Source organism: Lycorma delicatula, chromosome 3 (genome assembly GCF_047948215.1).
Source record: "Lycorma delicatula isolate Av1 chromosome 3, ASM4794821v1, whole genome shotgun sequence".
Classification (NCBI taxonomy): domain Eukaryota; kingdom Metazoa; phylum Arthropoda; class Insecta; order Hemiptera; family Fulgoridae; genus Lycorma; species Lycorma delicatula.
This window is the reverse complement of record NC_134457.1, coordinates 24344350-24361547: the sequence shown is the minus strand read 5'-3', so window position 1 is coordinate 24361547 and position 17198 is coordinate 24344350. Positions and strand designations below refer to the sequence as shown.

Below are 17198 nucleotides of genomic sequence, written 5' to 3'. Positions count from 1 at the left end.
CTGTATTCCTTCTATTTAGAGATATTGGGCACAAGCCCACAAGCATGACGACTACCCGCAGCGAGTAACGGCAGCTGGAGACCTTCTGTATTCTCCTGTCACTTTTTGCACCTCTTCTACTGGATCAAAGTTGTGAAATATCAAAGATCAACACACAGTTACAGATTACGGCCCCCGCTCTAAAAGAGCATGTACAGCAAGTAAACTTATGATGATTACTGAACTTAAAACTCAAAAAACAAACTTTATTCAACTTTGTTGAGTTCTATATATGTTCCCCTATCATGAATTGTCTACAACCCATATCTTAAAAATTTTATCAATCAAGATATAAGAAAATTACTTAATGGAAAGTGACTTTGTCATAGAACATTTTACAGAGGAAATTGTCATAGAATCCATTTTGTCAGCTATTTCAGCACAAAATTCATGTCATTTTTCTTGACATTGACGGATCTCACTAGTTTTAACTGATATCGCTTAAATTAAAAATGTTACTTCAAAATCGCCCACATTGTAATCTTAGGAAAACGTAAGTTGCTAGCAGGTTTACTTAGCAAAATCATCTAATATCTATCTGTAACTGAGGTCTAATCTGACCTAGTGTACTATATACTGCAGAGCCAAAATTTATTGATCTTTGAGGTGATTCTTTAATAACTGGTACTGTACTATTAATTCAGTAATAATAATTACTGATCTAATTAATAGTAAAGAGCACTCATCTTCCTTCTTTCTTTGTTACTTACAATAACAAAACCCCCCAAAACTATATATATATAGCTAACTGCTTTAAACAATTATGCATTCAATATAATAAAAGAATTGCTTAATAGAACTTATTAACCTTTTATTAGTGGAATGGATATCATCCATGTATTTTTAATACATTTAATTAATTTTTTAATTGTATTTAAATTTATTAAAAGGCTCCTTTTTTTATTTTTTTTTTGAGAAGCACATTGATTTATTCATTCACTGAGTTACTACTAACTATCTTTATATTTACAACTTCATAAATATTAACTTTGCTATTTACGAGCATCTATTATATACTGTAGTTAAAAACATCTGAAAAATTCAAAATAAAGAAATGGAAATGTAGTTAATTTTTTGTTGTACGTCTTATCAGTCGACAATCAGTGATACCTAGTGTCCTTAGCACATAGGCATAGGCCTTAGCACATTTAACACATAAAAGGTTGAAAATATTTACCTAAAAGGTTACCTGAAAATAAATATTTACCTGAAAGGTTTACCTAAAATATTCATACACCAATAGCATTGTTGAAAATGTAACTAAAGTTTATGATGATAATAAATTTAAAATTATCGGTATATAAATTTATCAGTATTATTTATTATAATAATAATACCGATTCATGTAATTTGTACAATTTATGTGGGGTTTATAAGATAAAGTATAATGATTGTGAGGACATTTATATATAGGTAAAACCAACAGATCTTTTAAAGCCAGATTTTTTTAACATTTTCGGCATTATAAAAATAAAAAACTGGGTTTCCTTAATGTTGCTGATCACCTCATTAATAATAAACATTCTATTCCAGATACTAATACTAATTTAGAAGCAGTGGAACTTAAGAAAGGAGATTATATATATATAAATATAGGCAGGGAATCAACTTGATCAACTTAGAAATAGAATTTGAAGACACACTTATAAAAGCTGCAATAGGTAGCTGCACTTTTACAGATATTACATAAACATTTTATTTAATAGTACAGTACTACAGTAGCCGACCACATGTATGTAATATGTTTTTATCTTATTTTAATTGAGGTCATATATTTTATATGTAATTTTAATTTTAATTTTTATGTTTATATGTAATTTTATACAAAGTAGTTTTACAACAAAAAAAAAAATCTAACTTACAAAAAAGTACTTTCACAGTAGCGAAAGTACTTCTGTAGGAATCATCTGAAAAAATAAGGTGTGTCATTTTATTTTATTTCTTGGCTGGATCACGTTGAATCATACATATTTAAATATACTATATATGTATATTGTTTATATATATATATATATATATAAACAAGATTTACCTGACTTTAACTAAAGCATAAACCTCATGCATTGACTAGCAATACTGTCTTTCTTTCTTTTTCCTGTTTAGCCTCCAGTAACTACCGTTTAGATCTTCAGAGGATGAATGAGGATGATATGTATGAGTGTAAATGAAGTGTAGTCTTGTACATTCTCAGTTCGACCATTCCTGAGATGTGTGGTTAATTGAAACTCAACCACCAAAGAACACTGGTATCCACGACCTAGTATTCAAATCCGTGTAAAAATAACTGGCTTTACTAGGACGCTGTAACTCTCGACTTCCAAATCAGCTGATTTGGGAAGACGCGTTAACCACTAGACCAACCCGGTGGGTTTGACTAGCAATACTAATGTCAATAATACAATACAGCTGCAACTCCACAATATCAACAATAAAAGAAATTTTAAGAAAAAAGAGAAAGAATGCAAATACTCTTGTTTACAGATGGATTGTAATGGGGATGACAAAGTTGACTGGGATGAGTTCATTTCTTATTTGATGATAGAATTCCAAGAAATAGATACTTTTGGAGACCCTACAACAAAACAGAAAGTGGAACTTCCTATAAGTACTCCAATTAGAGTGATAAAGAGTTACCATCGCCATCCAATTGTTAGAATTACATATTGTCCTGCTGTTTCAAATGTAAGTAAATATATACGCATATAATAAATATATTTTTTAACTTTAGTAGCATTGTTAATTTTTTTATGATACAATTAATATCTTGGTATGGTTCATCTTCTTCTTCAAAGAGTTTTATTAAAATATACTCATACTTTTTAATAGAATTATTTATAGTTATATGTGACATACCTTTAGAATTTGATGGCTGTGCAAGACTTGAAACTCTCAGGTAAGAATAAATAAGATAATCAAATAAGAGAATATTGACAAAACCAAAGCCATATTTAATATACCACTAACTAGGTAACAGATGACCCAAATGAAAGTAAACACCAATATTTACAAACATTTTAATTTATTATTTTCACATGACAGTGATAGAAACGGGTATAGTACTCTATACAATGAAATTTTATTTTCGGGAGATATTCAGTATGACCATTTGCCTTCAGGCATGTCTGAACACATTTCTACATGTTTGAAAGTACATGTTGAGGTACCAAAGAATGACTGCATTTACAGATTCAGTTACACTATTTTTCAGTTCATCCAGAATATGAGGATTGTTTATTAAATAGATCTTTTCATTATTCTCTATGAATAAAAATCTGTAGGAGTAAAATCTAGTGATCTCAGTGGCTAGATGTGCTCTGTATGAATCTATCCCTGAAAATTTCACTAAGGTCAAAAATTGGTGATGTGCTGTTGCTCCATCATTTTGAAATACCCTCCAGCAATTTCTTCCTCAATTAGTTAGCCAACGAAAGGATAGATGATTTCACTGTAGTAACATTCTGACTGTGTTCTGGAAAAACTTAATGATTACCACTTACATGATATACTGCACCAAACTCCAATTTTTTCAACATGTAAATGGTCACACTAAGATCTCATTTGGAGTATTCATAGGCCACACCTGACTGCTCTGGCTGTTAACATGATTCGATGAATTAAATCATGTTTTACCAGTAAATGTTACATTTTTTGTCTTTTGTCATTTTTTTGTTTTTTTTTTCATTTATAAAATCCGAAAACCATTAGCAGAATTCAATATATTTAAGAAAATCAGTTTTATGCAACTGATGTGTGCAATTATTTTCTTCAGATGTTATTGCTTTTGGGATGAATCCTAATCTGAGGACTTACTCTATTCCATTACTTTGCAGGTAATCTTTTCCCAATTTTTTCACGTTATATATAGATACATACAGACAGAGTGATTCAAGAAGTATGTAAGAAACTTTCTGTACATGTTCTACTAGTGAAAATAAAGAAAAAAGTTCATATAAACATAGGTTCACAAACACTTCATTAGTGAGTGTCAGCTGCCCTGATTTCTGCACCTTCTATAGAATTAAACAATACAATTCTTAGGATCCAAATTAAGAGGTAAATTTAGTGGTTTTATATAAAATCTTAACCTGAAAAATTAAAAAGTAGGTTCCAGAAAAGTATTTTTAATGCAGTTCTCTTGAGAAATCTGGGGTAAAAGATAAAAGATTGAGGTTGAGAAACATGCTCACTATAAATCAAATGTGTTTTAAGGTATAAAAAATTTTTTTAGCTATTTTTAAAGCTAATTAAAAAATAATTTTATCTAAATTTGTTTGAAATAATTTATTTCATAAGTAGTCAATACTAACAACTGTTTCCAAAAATTAAGTTTTTTATATTACATTTGAACAGCAATAAACGTTTAAGTAAGTGAATGCAATAATGTGTCAATATCTAATAATGCCTTACAAGTGAAAAATACACAGGTTTCATTTTTGTTAATGGGTTCTGCAATGAAAATGCATGAACTGCACAGCAAGAATACCATCCAACATTTTTGAATAGGAGGATTCAGAATAGGAGGTTACAGAGCCCTTTGCTTCAGTATTTTGGTACCACCCAATTATTGACGTCAACTTCATATAATAATATTTTCAGGTTAGATTTCATAAAAAAATCCAGTAAATTTACTCTGTAGTTTGGGTTCCAAAAATTGTTTGGCTTAATTTTACTGAAGGCGCATAAATCAGTGCAAAATCTTTGGTCAGCCGACACTCTCTAATGAATTGTTGCCTAGCCTATGTTTAAATGAACATTTTTCTTTATTTTCTGTTCAGAAGGTTTATTGCATTCTTCATGAATCACTATATACAGATATATAAATCTGAAAAAAAATTATAAGTATAATACAAGTATAGCTTATTTGCTCATGATGGTGGATAGAAATTTGATCCACTAGTATTGCAGTAATAGATAGTTTGTGAAGGGGGGGGGTGAAACAACTTGTCAGTTGAGATCAGAACTCAGAGCATAAAACATAAGGTTCATGTACTTTTTGGAAAACATTTGAAGTTTTTCATAGCCTAACTGAATTTAATACTTACATAATCAGCCTCTATTTGCAGCTGCTATTTGTTAATAAGTTTATTAAAAGTGTTAGTGTCACTAAAGAAAAGCTATTTTTTAGTTTACTTTATTTGAATTGTTCATAAATTTAATTTATTGCAATGTAAACATAAACCCATAATGTTGGCAAAAACCAGTAAAATTGGAGAAAAGAGGTTATTAAAAGTCAGACTCTAGCAGTTATTCTCAATATTTATAATTTTATGAACAAAGAAGACTGACAAGGACTGGTAAAAAATTTAAAACAAATTCAAACTCTTGTTTCTAAAGCAAACTAGTGTGTCCATTAGATCCTTTCTGTGGATTTTAAAGCAACAAGAACAATACAAAACTAGTAGAAGTGAATTCAGTACTCCTTATAAAAACCACCTAGGAAGAAGTTGAAAGCTAACCTGGACAATTTCAACAAAGGTGTTATTCGGAGGATGATGTATAAGTGAGTTTCACTTATGATATGGTGATCGCCCCTCTCTGAGGAGGAAACTTTTGCCATTAATAAAAGAAAAACTAATGTTTGACGGGAGGGGGGATTTGAGCTCTTATGTAGTCATGAAAAATGTAGGCTTCCAGCGGAAAAAAGCAGAAAAATTTTGATCGAGAATGATGATACACAAAATAAAAGATTGCATTATCTATGCTCCATTATGCGGTACAGAGAAGAAAATCGTCTTAATTATATATCTAGATGAAACCTATATTATTTATATTATACCTATATATATATATATATATTCTTTTCACTCAAAGGGTCAAGCAAGGGCTGATGGTTCTTCAGAAGGGCTGAAAGCTGCTGTTTCTAAAGGAAGTTGAGCAATAATAGTTTATGCAGGAGGAGAAGACGGTTTTATTGAAAATGACTCCTAATAAGTCTGGTCAAAAAACAGGTGATTACCATGACGATAAGAACTTTAATAATTTTCAAATATGGATTGCATCCCAATTACTATGAAATCTGTTGCCAAGATCTGGAATAGTTATGGACAATGCACCGTACCACAATGTTCAAATAAATTCAGTCCCTAATTCGAATTCAAAAAGTAAAATATGATTGACTGGCTCATTAAAAACAAGATACCATTTTCACATGAAATGTTCAAACCTGAATTGTGTACGCCGATAAAACTACATAAACCACAATTTAAAATGTACAAAATAAATTCTTTGTTCCTGAAAAAGTACTATATCTTTGTCAGATGATCACTTTTATTTCCCTGACTTAAATGCGTTTGAGAATATTTGGCATGCACTAAAAATTACATTGTTCAAAAGAACGTTCAATTTAGAAGACAATAGAGCTGGTGAAAGAAAAATTTAGAAAAATAAATGTAAACTTCTGGAAGGTAATTTGCAAAACTGTGGATAATTGTGATACAAATTATTTAAAACTTGATCCGACATTAGACAAAATTCCCAAGCGTTTTATTGTAAAATTATATGAAACTGATTTCAGTTCTGTCAGTGATGACAAAGAGGCAAACTGAGTGTATTTGAAGAAATGTTGTGCGTAATGTTGTAGTAAGTCTCGTAAAAATTATTTATGGAACTAATTTGGAAATGGTGTGATATTATGTGATTAATTTTGGAATTACAATAAGTTGTTGGTTTTTAATAAGTTAATTTTTTACATTACTATAAGTATCATGGCTGACAAATTAGATTCTATTGACATTACATGAGTTAAGATTAATAGCATATGTTTTGTTTAATATTTTTGATTTGTGTATAGTGTCGTTAGACTGGGCATATAGTAATGTATCTTAGAAATAAAAATAATCGCTAATTAATGTCACCATCCATAATCAAATAACTAAATATAGAACTGAAACTATGCATAGTTAAAACTAGATCAAAGGCAAGCTTTATTTTACTGAAAAGCTTTATTTTAGCTACTGAATTGTAATATATTAAGGGCATAAGGAACTTTGGCAAAGGTGAAATTATAGAGCTTGAGAGTTCTGAACTACGATTGTAAGTGAAGGTTTGTTCTATATATTCCTGTTTGCAGACCTAAACTTTGTTATTAAAACGAAACTACTAAGAGTTTGCGCAGCTTATATGCCACCACTCGCCAAACTAACTATACCTTCTAAAAGGAGTGATGTGTTGTATTCCTGGGAACAATGCTTAAGATTCTGCTACAACACTTATGATTTTACATTATTATAGTAAGATTATTTATGTACCTGGGTTCAACATTGTACAATCTGATGTTTCTGTTATACCACATTAATTCAATTATGTTGTTGGAGAAGTCAATTTTATTGGTTAAATCATCAAAAATCATTGATCTATACTGTACTCTATCTGTACTGTACTGATTATTTCATATATTATTAGGATTAATTATTCATTTAAATTTGATTTGTTCTTTATTTTGTACATTTTTTATCTGCATAAAAGATAAGACTAAATTATACTTAAACTGCAATTATTTAACTATGACTAAAGATTAACTTCATAAGCTTTCTTTATTTCTGTAAGTAGCTTAAGATCTTACTTTCTCTTCTTCTTGGGTTTCTTCTAGTATACAGCTCTAGATGGTGTCTTTGACATTTTTAAATGTAAAAAAATAAGTATTATTTAAAATTCACTATTAATGGGGAACACTAATTTTCATTTAAATTAGGACTTTTAAAATTTAAAGATCTTTGGCTTTGGTTGGATTCACACTCAGCTCCTGATGATTCAGCAGCTCCAAACAGTTCACATAGCTCCTTTCGGGTGTACTTGGCTCTTTACAGTTGACACAGCTTTTTTCAGATGCACTCTGCTCCTGACAATTCAGTGGCTCCCTACACAGTATGTAAGCAAGCTCTTTACTTCATCAGGCAGTCCTATTCCAGTCTTCGAAGAGACTACTACAAGGACTCATCAAGCCTTATTTCACTCATTATATTTATTAATACAATAAACGTACGTAAAGATTTGCAACTTATTAATGTTTTATATATAAATGATATTTACAATTAAAATAAATAATTATAATCACAAGATCTCAAAGACTTAATTTATTAAAAGAATCAGCTCCACTTTTCGACGTACATTTTAATTGGTCCTCCAACCGCAAATACATATAAATCTAAAATTTGAAGAAACATCATTTAAGAATCTTTATATTCAATAATCTACAGCATAAAGGGACTCATAGCATCTGATTCTACAACATCATTTACGTAATATCTTTCTTAATTTACTTTACATTGTATCATAATTATTGTAATATCATTTAATTTACATTAATTTAAATTACTATTATGGAAAAGGAATAACTAATTAAACAAAGAGGGTCAGTAAAGAATTGCCACATTTACTGACAAATTTTATCCTTCACAAGGTGATAGATAGTCAGATAGTCATGCCTTGCAAATTAAGTTAAGGAATCTTTTTATGATTTACAAGGCAAATACAACATCATTCAATCAAAATTTGAATTATATTTTGACAATGATGTTTTATTATTGGATCGTGAACAAATCGAGGAAAACTTGTATACTGTAGAATGCAAACTGCAAAATTTAATAAATAATACTAATAAAAAATTATCTAATCAAGAAATCAGTACAAATACATTGTTTAAACAAACTCAATTACAACCTATTCATCACCCAAATATAAAGGTAATGTCTTAGAATGGCAGCATTATTTTAATATATTTATTGATTTAATACATAACAGAGATGATTTAACTAGCACTCAAAAATTACACTATCTACATTCTTCTTTAAATAATAAAGTTCTAGCTATTATTAAAGATCTCCCAATAACAAATGAAATTTATTTTGTTGCTCTAGATTTATTAAAGGTACAGTTTGACAATAAATATATAATTGCTTCCACAATGCTGAACGCTTTTAAAATCAGATTCTATAAAAAAAACAATCTAGATACTTTGTCCAATTTTATTAATGAAATTTCCTCAAAGATAATACTGATGCTTTGGGTAATGAAACTTCGACATGTTAAAAACATTATCAAACCAATACCACTCGAAACTATCAGGGCAAATTTGTCGTGTCGTTACCACGCAAGGCTAATAACATTCAACTAGATTATTCTTCGTCAACACTAAAAATAGATTTTTATCGTTGGAAAGAAAGTTATGCAACATTTGAACCTTAAAAAAGACTATTCCGCTTTCATACAGGAATATTTAGATTTAGGTCATATATGTCACTACTCAACAACGATTATTTGTTACTTAACAAATAAAATTTATGTTATTTACCTCACCCCATCCAGTATTTAAACTATCAAGTTTAACTACAATTAAAATTCCAGTTGTCTTTCAGTTCGCGAAAACCACTAACCGTTTATCCCTCAACGATACTCTTTTCGTTGGACCTGTAGTTCAGCAAGATCCAATTTTTCCATATTGCATATATTCAGAATTCATAATTATGTTATTACTTCTGGCATAGCTAAAATATATCGTCGTCAGATATTAGTTAAATCTATTGATTCCAACTTACAACGTATACTTTGGCATGATTCTCCAAATCAGGAGATAAAACACCACGCATTACGTACGGTAATGTATGGGACCGCTTGTCACCATATTTGGCCACATAGTGTTTAATTTAAATTGCAAATGAAAATGAATTTCCACTTGCAAGTCCATTCGAAATGATTTTTACTTCCTTATACGAAGTAAAGGAAGTACTGTGAACGCGAAAAATTTCGGTCTCAGATGTCATCTCCTTCTTTCTTTTTTTTATTTCCTTGTACGAAGTAAAGGAAGTATTGTAAACGCGAAACATTTCAATGGAAATATACATTTTGACCATCCCTGAATCCATTTGAGTAGTTTTGGTGTGACGTCTGTACGTTCGTATGTGTGTGCGGATGTATCTCTCATAACTCAAAAACGATTAGCCGTAGGATGTTGAAATTTTAGATTTCACTGTTGTAACATATAGTTGTGCACCTCCCTTTTTGATTGCAATCGAAATTAAAATTAAAATTATAATTAATGAAATAATTGAACCTTAGAGGGAAGATACATCGGTTCGAATCAGACTTCATCTCCTTTTGTTTATTTTTAACTTTTATTTATATTTATTTTTTTAACTAAAATATATTGATTTAATAATTATTAACCCGTGATTATAAACAAAAATTTACAATAAATAATAATTCAGAGATAATAAAAAAAATAAAAAAAGATTATTAGTGAAATAAAATTTTTGTACTTTTAAAAATGTGCAAATATAATTTATAGGCTTACATATGTGTAAATGTAATACATTTGGTGAAACATCTGATTATTTAATATTAATTGAAAATTATAATTTAGAATCTTATTATTTTTGGATTTTCTAGTTTAATTTTATTTAATTATTCTGGAATTTCTGTTTAATTTTATCAACATTAAAGTTAGCTACAGAGTGACTGAAAAATAGACCCCCACAAGACAACATATACGAGGTCTGTAAATAAAGTAATGAGACTGGTTCAGAAAAACCTTTTATTTACAATCCAATTATAAATTGACTCTATTACCTTTGAAATAGTTCCATTGGGAAGCCACACAACGCTTCAAACGGGTTTTCCACTCTTCATAGCAGTGTTGGAACTCAGAAACCAGAATATCCTTCAGATGGTCGGTTACATTTTTTTAATGTTTCCTACTGTTCCAAAATGGTGTCCTTTGAGGTGTTTTTTTGAAGTCAGGAACAGGAAAAGTTGTAGGGACTCAAGTCAGGTGAATAAGGTGGTTGAGGAACTACAGGAATGTTTTTCTTTGTCAAACAATCATTAACTGAGAGTTCAGTGTGACAAGGAGCATTGTCATGATGCAGCATCCAATTGTCTTTGATGGCTGGTCTCACATGAGCAACTCTTTTCCGCAGTCTTTCAAGAATTTCTCGGTAAACATATTGAGCGATTGGTATCAAAAGATATTTGTTGTGACTATTGTGTAGTAGAACCACTTTTAACTATACTTGGATGAATCTATGAAAAGGCATCAGTCTTAAGTTTTATGAACTTGTCCTAAACGAAACATAAGCTCATCAATATTTGTCCAATAAACCAAATTATTTTCATCAATAAAGTACTGAGAAAGTTCTTTTTGTTGGCTTCGAAAGCCTGAAATTTTTGTATTTTTTTGAAGTAAATTCCAACCTTGCAGTCTGATCCTAACAGTTCAGCTTGATTTTTTGATAAATTTAAATCCCTAACCAAGTCATTTAATTCACCTTGTGATATAAGATGTGGCTTATTGGAAGATAATTTAAAATCAAAATCATTGTTGTCTTCTTCAGTACTGCCTGATTCTTCATTGCTGCTTTTGAAACATCCATTCACAGGTGGCTCTGGAATTGGAATAATTTCACTGTAAGGTACAGGCCTGATTGCAGATTGCAATGAAGGATATTTTACTGTATGTTTAGGTTTTTTAGAAATTCCCGACACACTCCTCTAAAATATACCACACAATTACTGCATAATATATGAGGAGCCCACGTCTTAAACTGATCACCAATTTTACACTAAAAGTACAAATGATATACTTTTTTAATTAAAGGTGTAATGGTTTTTCTGTTTGATTTTATGGTAAACTCACCACATACATAACAAAAGGAACCAACATCATTTACACAATTTCGAGGCATTAGTACACTGCACTGTTAACAAACGTAAGACAACAATAAGAATGAACAAAATTAATTTATTCCTAAATCCAGTGCTTAATACAAACAACACAACTGTGTTTTCAGCTACATGTTTTGACCTGCACAGACATGATTAATCTTGTCCATGAAGACTATCTTAATAGACTATCTTGTCAATCATATCTAATACTCTTCAGTATTAGATATGATGTCATAATATCTGACTATGATATGATTTAATTCTTTGTCTAGTATTCCTTATTTATAGCTTACAAATTATGTTAACAAAGTTAAACAATAAAAAATTAGCTAAAAAAATACAATATATGAACTTAAAATGCTAACTATAAGTTGAAAATTGAAAAAAATCCTTTAATTAAAATTTAAATATTTAAAAAAAATGGTGGTAGGTGATAGAAAAAGTTCATATTCATTTTCAGAATAAAAAAACAGATTAAAATCATGTATCGCATGTTAGGAAACAAAAATTATGTTATCAGTGTAATTTTACTTTGAGGAATATTTATTAAATACACATAAATGTAGGACATGTTTGCATGTTTTATTTCTTTCTAACTCACTAGGTAATTCTGATTTATTTGATTGTAAATACTAGCTGTGAATGAATTTCTGTAGAACTATAATGGGGTAAAATGAGGCTTATTATTCAAACAAGACAAACATTAGTTGAGATAATTAAACCCTTTTTATAGATACTGACTTGTTATAAACTCTAAAAGTCTTACTAATGGCATTTAAGAATAGTTTATAATTGATATTTTAACCTGAATGATTATCTAATCCAAATTTTTATCAAAATAATATTCTCAATTGACATTGAATTTATTTTCTCTTGATTTAGGACCGTAAAATGAATTACCATAATGGGAAGTATTTAACAGCAAGTAAGGATGGATTGATTAATTATTGGTCACTAGGTATGGTGAAAGAAAGGAGTGTTGTTTCAACATGTCGTAAGTAAACTTATTAGATATGTTTTAAAGCACAATTATTATGTTTTATAAGTTGCAGTTAATGGGAAAAGAAATGTTACTTAAAATGGAAGTTACTTATGGATCTACAGCCTACAACTAGAATAACTATTTTTATTGTTTGAATTCAACAAAAATTTAAACTAAAAAGAATAAATTTCTAGAGTTATTGCATTTAATTAATATAACTTATTTCAAGTTCAGTTCTGTAAATTACAGATATTACATTCAGGATTACTCATATAATCTGAAAAATTAGAAAATATTATAAAATAACAAAGTGTGAACTGAAATAATAAACTAATCAAAGTTTTAAAAATAAAGCATTTTCAATAACTTTCTTCAAAATTGTTCCCATTTTGTCCATCTTCAATGACTAGGGCTGCAGTTCTCACATTTCCAGACAAGCCATTAGAATGTGATTAAAAAGTCTGTTCACTTCAACATCAATCTAAGTATGTTTATACTTAACACAAAAACACTGTCAGCAATAGCATTAACTAACACCAGGGTGAGGACACTAATCTTTGAAAATTGTTACAAGGGCAACTGAAAATTTTTTTAAAGTTAGACATAAAAATTTTTATTTTTAAGATTTGGTTCAATTTCTTTAAAAAATTTTGACATTTTATATCATTTTAATTTTCTATAATTATGGACAAAAACACAGCATAATAAAAGTTGTATTATTAAACAATTGAAAAAAAATTCCATAATTTAATTTTTTGAAATTTACACCATTTATGAAATAAATTCTTTAATTCAAGGAGGAAACATGCAACTAACTGAATGTTCTTTATCCAATACAAAATACAAACATAATTCCAAGTACATTGCCAAAAGGAATTTTTTTTAATGTGTGGTACACAGACAGTAATGATAAAGTTCAAAATATATTAAATGAAGAATTTCAAATATTATAAAACATTACTGATTTTTAAATAAAAATTGCTTAATGAAAATAAGAACAAGAGCTTTGTCCTAGTAAAGCCAGTTACTTTTACACGGATTTGAATACTAGATCGTGGATACCGGTGTTCTTTGTATACACTCATACATATCCTCCTCATTCATCCTCTGAAGAATTATCTAAACGGTAGTTACCGGAGGCTAAACAGGAAAAAGAAAAAGAAAAGAACAAGAACTCTAACTGTAACTGGATAATAAGACAGACAAAGAAGTCAACAGTAATGTATGTTATCCCTTCTTCAAAAGTTATATGTGAATGGAAGTAACTAGTGAAACATCTATTTTTTCAATTGTTTAATTGAACAATTTTTAATTGTTCATTATATTCTCACTATGGTAGCTTCCCTGTACTCCCTGTAACAGTTTATAAAACTTTCACTTGTGCAACTGCAGTAATGTGTTTTTTTATTTTTGTCTTTGAAAGACAGATGAATAAATGTGACAACAGTTTTTGATTAACTGTATAATTTTTATAGTGTATCAGAGTGTTAGCAATAAATGATACACATTTCTATTCCTTTTTCAGCTGAGTTGAAGATGATTTCTACACGGTTAACAGATATTGTTTGTATGCCAGATATTAGTATAATTTGTACCAGTTCAACTGAAAGAGATCTTAGATTTTATGACACTACAGCTAAAAAATTTGAACTAAGAGTGATGGTAAGTAAATGTTGTATTCTCTTGTTACTTAGGGGAATGATGCAGGACAACAAAATAAATAAAAAATATTTTTGAGAACAAATGCCTTATCTTTCTTCATTTCCCTTCTGTCTGCCATTTTACGTTTTTTCAATAAAAATTTCTTAGGAAGAACTTAGGGGGTATCTTAGGAATGGGTTGAGATATATTAATGAGATTTAATGTACACATATATACAACATCTTTTACAAAATAAATTAATTTGAAAATTTTACTTTTAAAAATTTCAAATAGCCATTTAAATTTTTAAAATACTAATTACTTTGTAAATATTAGTTTTATTAGATTAGAAATGTTAGGCTTTTTATTGTGAACAAAATTACTAATTTGTTCAAATAAGTTGATAAACAGCTGCTGAGATGTGAAACTGTTAGTGGATCACAAAACTTATGCAGTTTTGGCAATTTTGTAGTCTGACCAGGTGGTAGCCTGTATGGCTAGGGCCCCATTATTCTCCTGCTGCAAAGTCAACAGCTCCATAGTAGTTTCCAGCTCTTTCTCTGGAGTTTTCTCTGTTAAGGTGGGCTAGACTGGGCATAATTTTGGATCTGTGATGTACATTTCGTTTTACATCCAACGATACCCCAGAAGCTAAAGGAGGATAGGGGTCAGAAAAATGTTCTCCCCCAAATCTGACCCCGGATTTGGGGGAGGTAAAAAGAAACCAAAATTCAGGAAGGTCCGGATCGTTGGAGATCCGGAAGGGAAAGGATAAGTAAGGAACTATGTAGGAAATAGAGTGGAAGGAAGTTTCCCCTTATAAACTACCATAGCACTTAGAATAATAAGTGCTCACTCATCATTAGAATATGACATAACAATCTTGTAAAACTTGTCTAATGACTCAGAAAAATGTGAACTATCCTTATAGGTTATAAATGCCTATTACAATGTCTCTTATGAGAGAAAACACACACTAGAAAAAACAAAATTAATCCGTAATCCAAAACTCGTAAAACTTTATAGGGATGTCCACTAACTTTCTGCTAACTTTTCCTGATGCTTCAAACCAAAATAATATACCAAAAACCCAAACAAAGCACTGTATGAACGCAGAACAAAAAAATCATGTCTACTCACTATGAAATCCTCAATTCCTCATAGTAGGGTACCTAGAGGATTAACATTTTTATCTTGAAGCAGGGAAAGCAGTTCCTCCAAATTATTTACACTGGAATACATGTGTATCACAGGGCATGAGTCTTTTAGAGAAACATTACTTGCTGCAATTGAAATAAAATCATAAGATGCAATAAAAACTCTCCCTTCAGTGCTTCTAATATATGATTTTATTAAAGTCATTAAGCTCATTAGCAAATGCCAAGTAGTTATTTCAAACTTCTATTTTTTCATTGGAAAGCTGAATGAAAAATACTGGGCTTCAATCTTTAAAATAATTCTTTTCTCATTTGCAGTGAAGTGATACACCAAAATTATTGTTAAATTACCAAGAAATATCATAAATACACTACATAAAAAATGTTAGGTCTTCATTTTGATGAAAGCATGTTGTGTATTAAACAACAAAGAACTCAATTTCCAATTTGCTAATGTGTGGTACTGGTATGTAAACTATGCATGTATTATCTAGATCATTGGAATATGATATCAATGGATGATAAGATCTTAGTACAAGATTTTTACATTTTTCTGACAGATTTTTACATTCACTTTGTTAAATTCATTCATCTGTTTGAATTACAGCTCACTGTTGAATATTTTATTTGTTGTTTGCTATATTTAAAAAATTAAATATGTGTTCATTATAACTAATGGTTACAGCTTTATTGAACAATAATAGATTATTGTCAATAGTTAATCCGCTACTGCATTCTGTTAATTGTGATTTACGGTGGCTGTTAATTGCAGTTATCAGTGCACTGGTTTATAAAAATATGGTTTATAATTATTTTTTTGAAGTTTTATGGTGAACAATTTGAAAGTTCTATGTATTTTTTTTTGGATAATCATAATGGTTGTAGGTGACCTGTCACAAGATAGTCACTCCTAAAATTAGCACAGATAACCCCAACAATAACTTGTACCCCAGGCAGGTTTACTAAGGAGGGTAATGAGTGATGTGTTTCTCAATGCTTTCTTCACTGAGCCAAATATATTTTCATGTAACAGCATATCAGACCACTGAAATGCAAATGTTATTTAGACCTATAAATGACACCTTCATTCTGTTTAGGATTGGCTGCATATTGAATATCATTACTCTTAGACAAGACAACCCGCATTGGTGCCACTTAAACCTCAGATAAGTAAGTAAGTGACAGATTATTCTTGTTTATATAAAAACAGGTGCATTAATCACATTATCTCCAAGCAGTAGGAGGATTTGCAAGTATCCACCATTAAACTGACATTTTTATTTTGGTTTACTTTCTTTTAATACCATTCATCTCACTTGTCATTAATATTTACTTACTTCCATGGCCATTTATACCCCAGTTGATATTTGGCCTCACTAATACAGTGCCTCTACATAGTCCTGTCTCTCACCACTGGAATATCTTCCTGGAATTTATCCCCATCATCTTGATCTTGGTATTCCAACTGATCTTTTCCTTGCCGGTTTTCCACACCAATCAGTATAGTATTTTCCTCATTTTTTATGACATGCTCCGCCCTATCAGACTTCTGCTCTGAGATCTGTGCCACAATATCTAGATCTTTTTACATTTCTCTTATTTCTCTCTTTTCCCTTATTTTCCATTTACCAATTTCAAATGTAGGACCAAAAATTTTCCTTAAAACTTTCTTCTCAAAGGTATTTTCTGCTCTTTTTTCTTGTTAAGGATCCAATTTTCAG

General features: G+C 29.9%; 1 protein-coding gene across 1 annotated transcript in view; it reads left to right on the top strand.

The window, feature by feature from the left end:
- Positions 1-2520: 2520 nt before the first annotated feature.
- The window catches only part of LOC142320820 (WD repeat-containing protein on Y chromosome-like), an 89341-nt gene continuing 74663 nt past the window's right edge, over positions 2521-17198 (top strand). The window contains exons 1-3 of the mRNA XM_075358795.1: positions 2521-2721; positions 12580-12691; positions 14205-14341. Of these exons, the coding sequence (XP_075214910.1) occupies positions 2521-2721; positions 12580-12691; positions 14205-14341 (450 nt within the window). The remainder of the gene's footprint in view (positions 2722-12579; positions 12692-14204; positions 14342-17198) is intronic.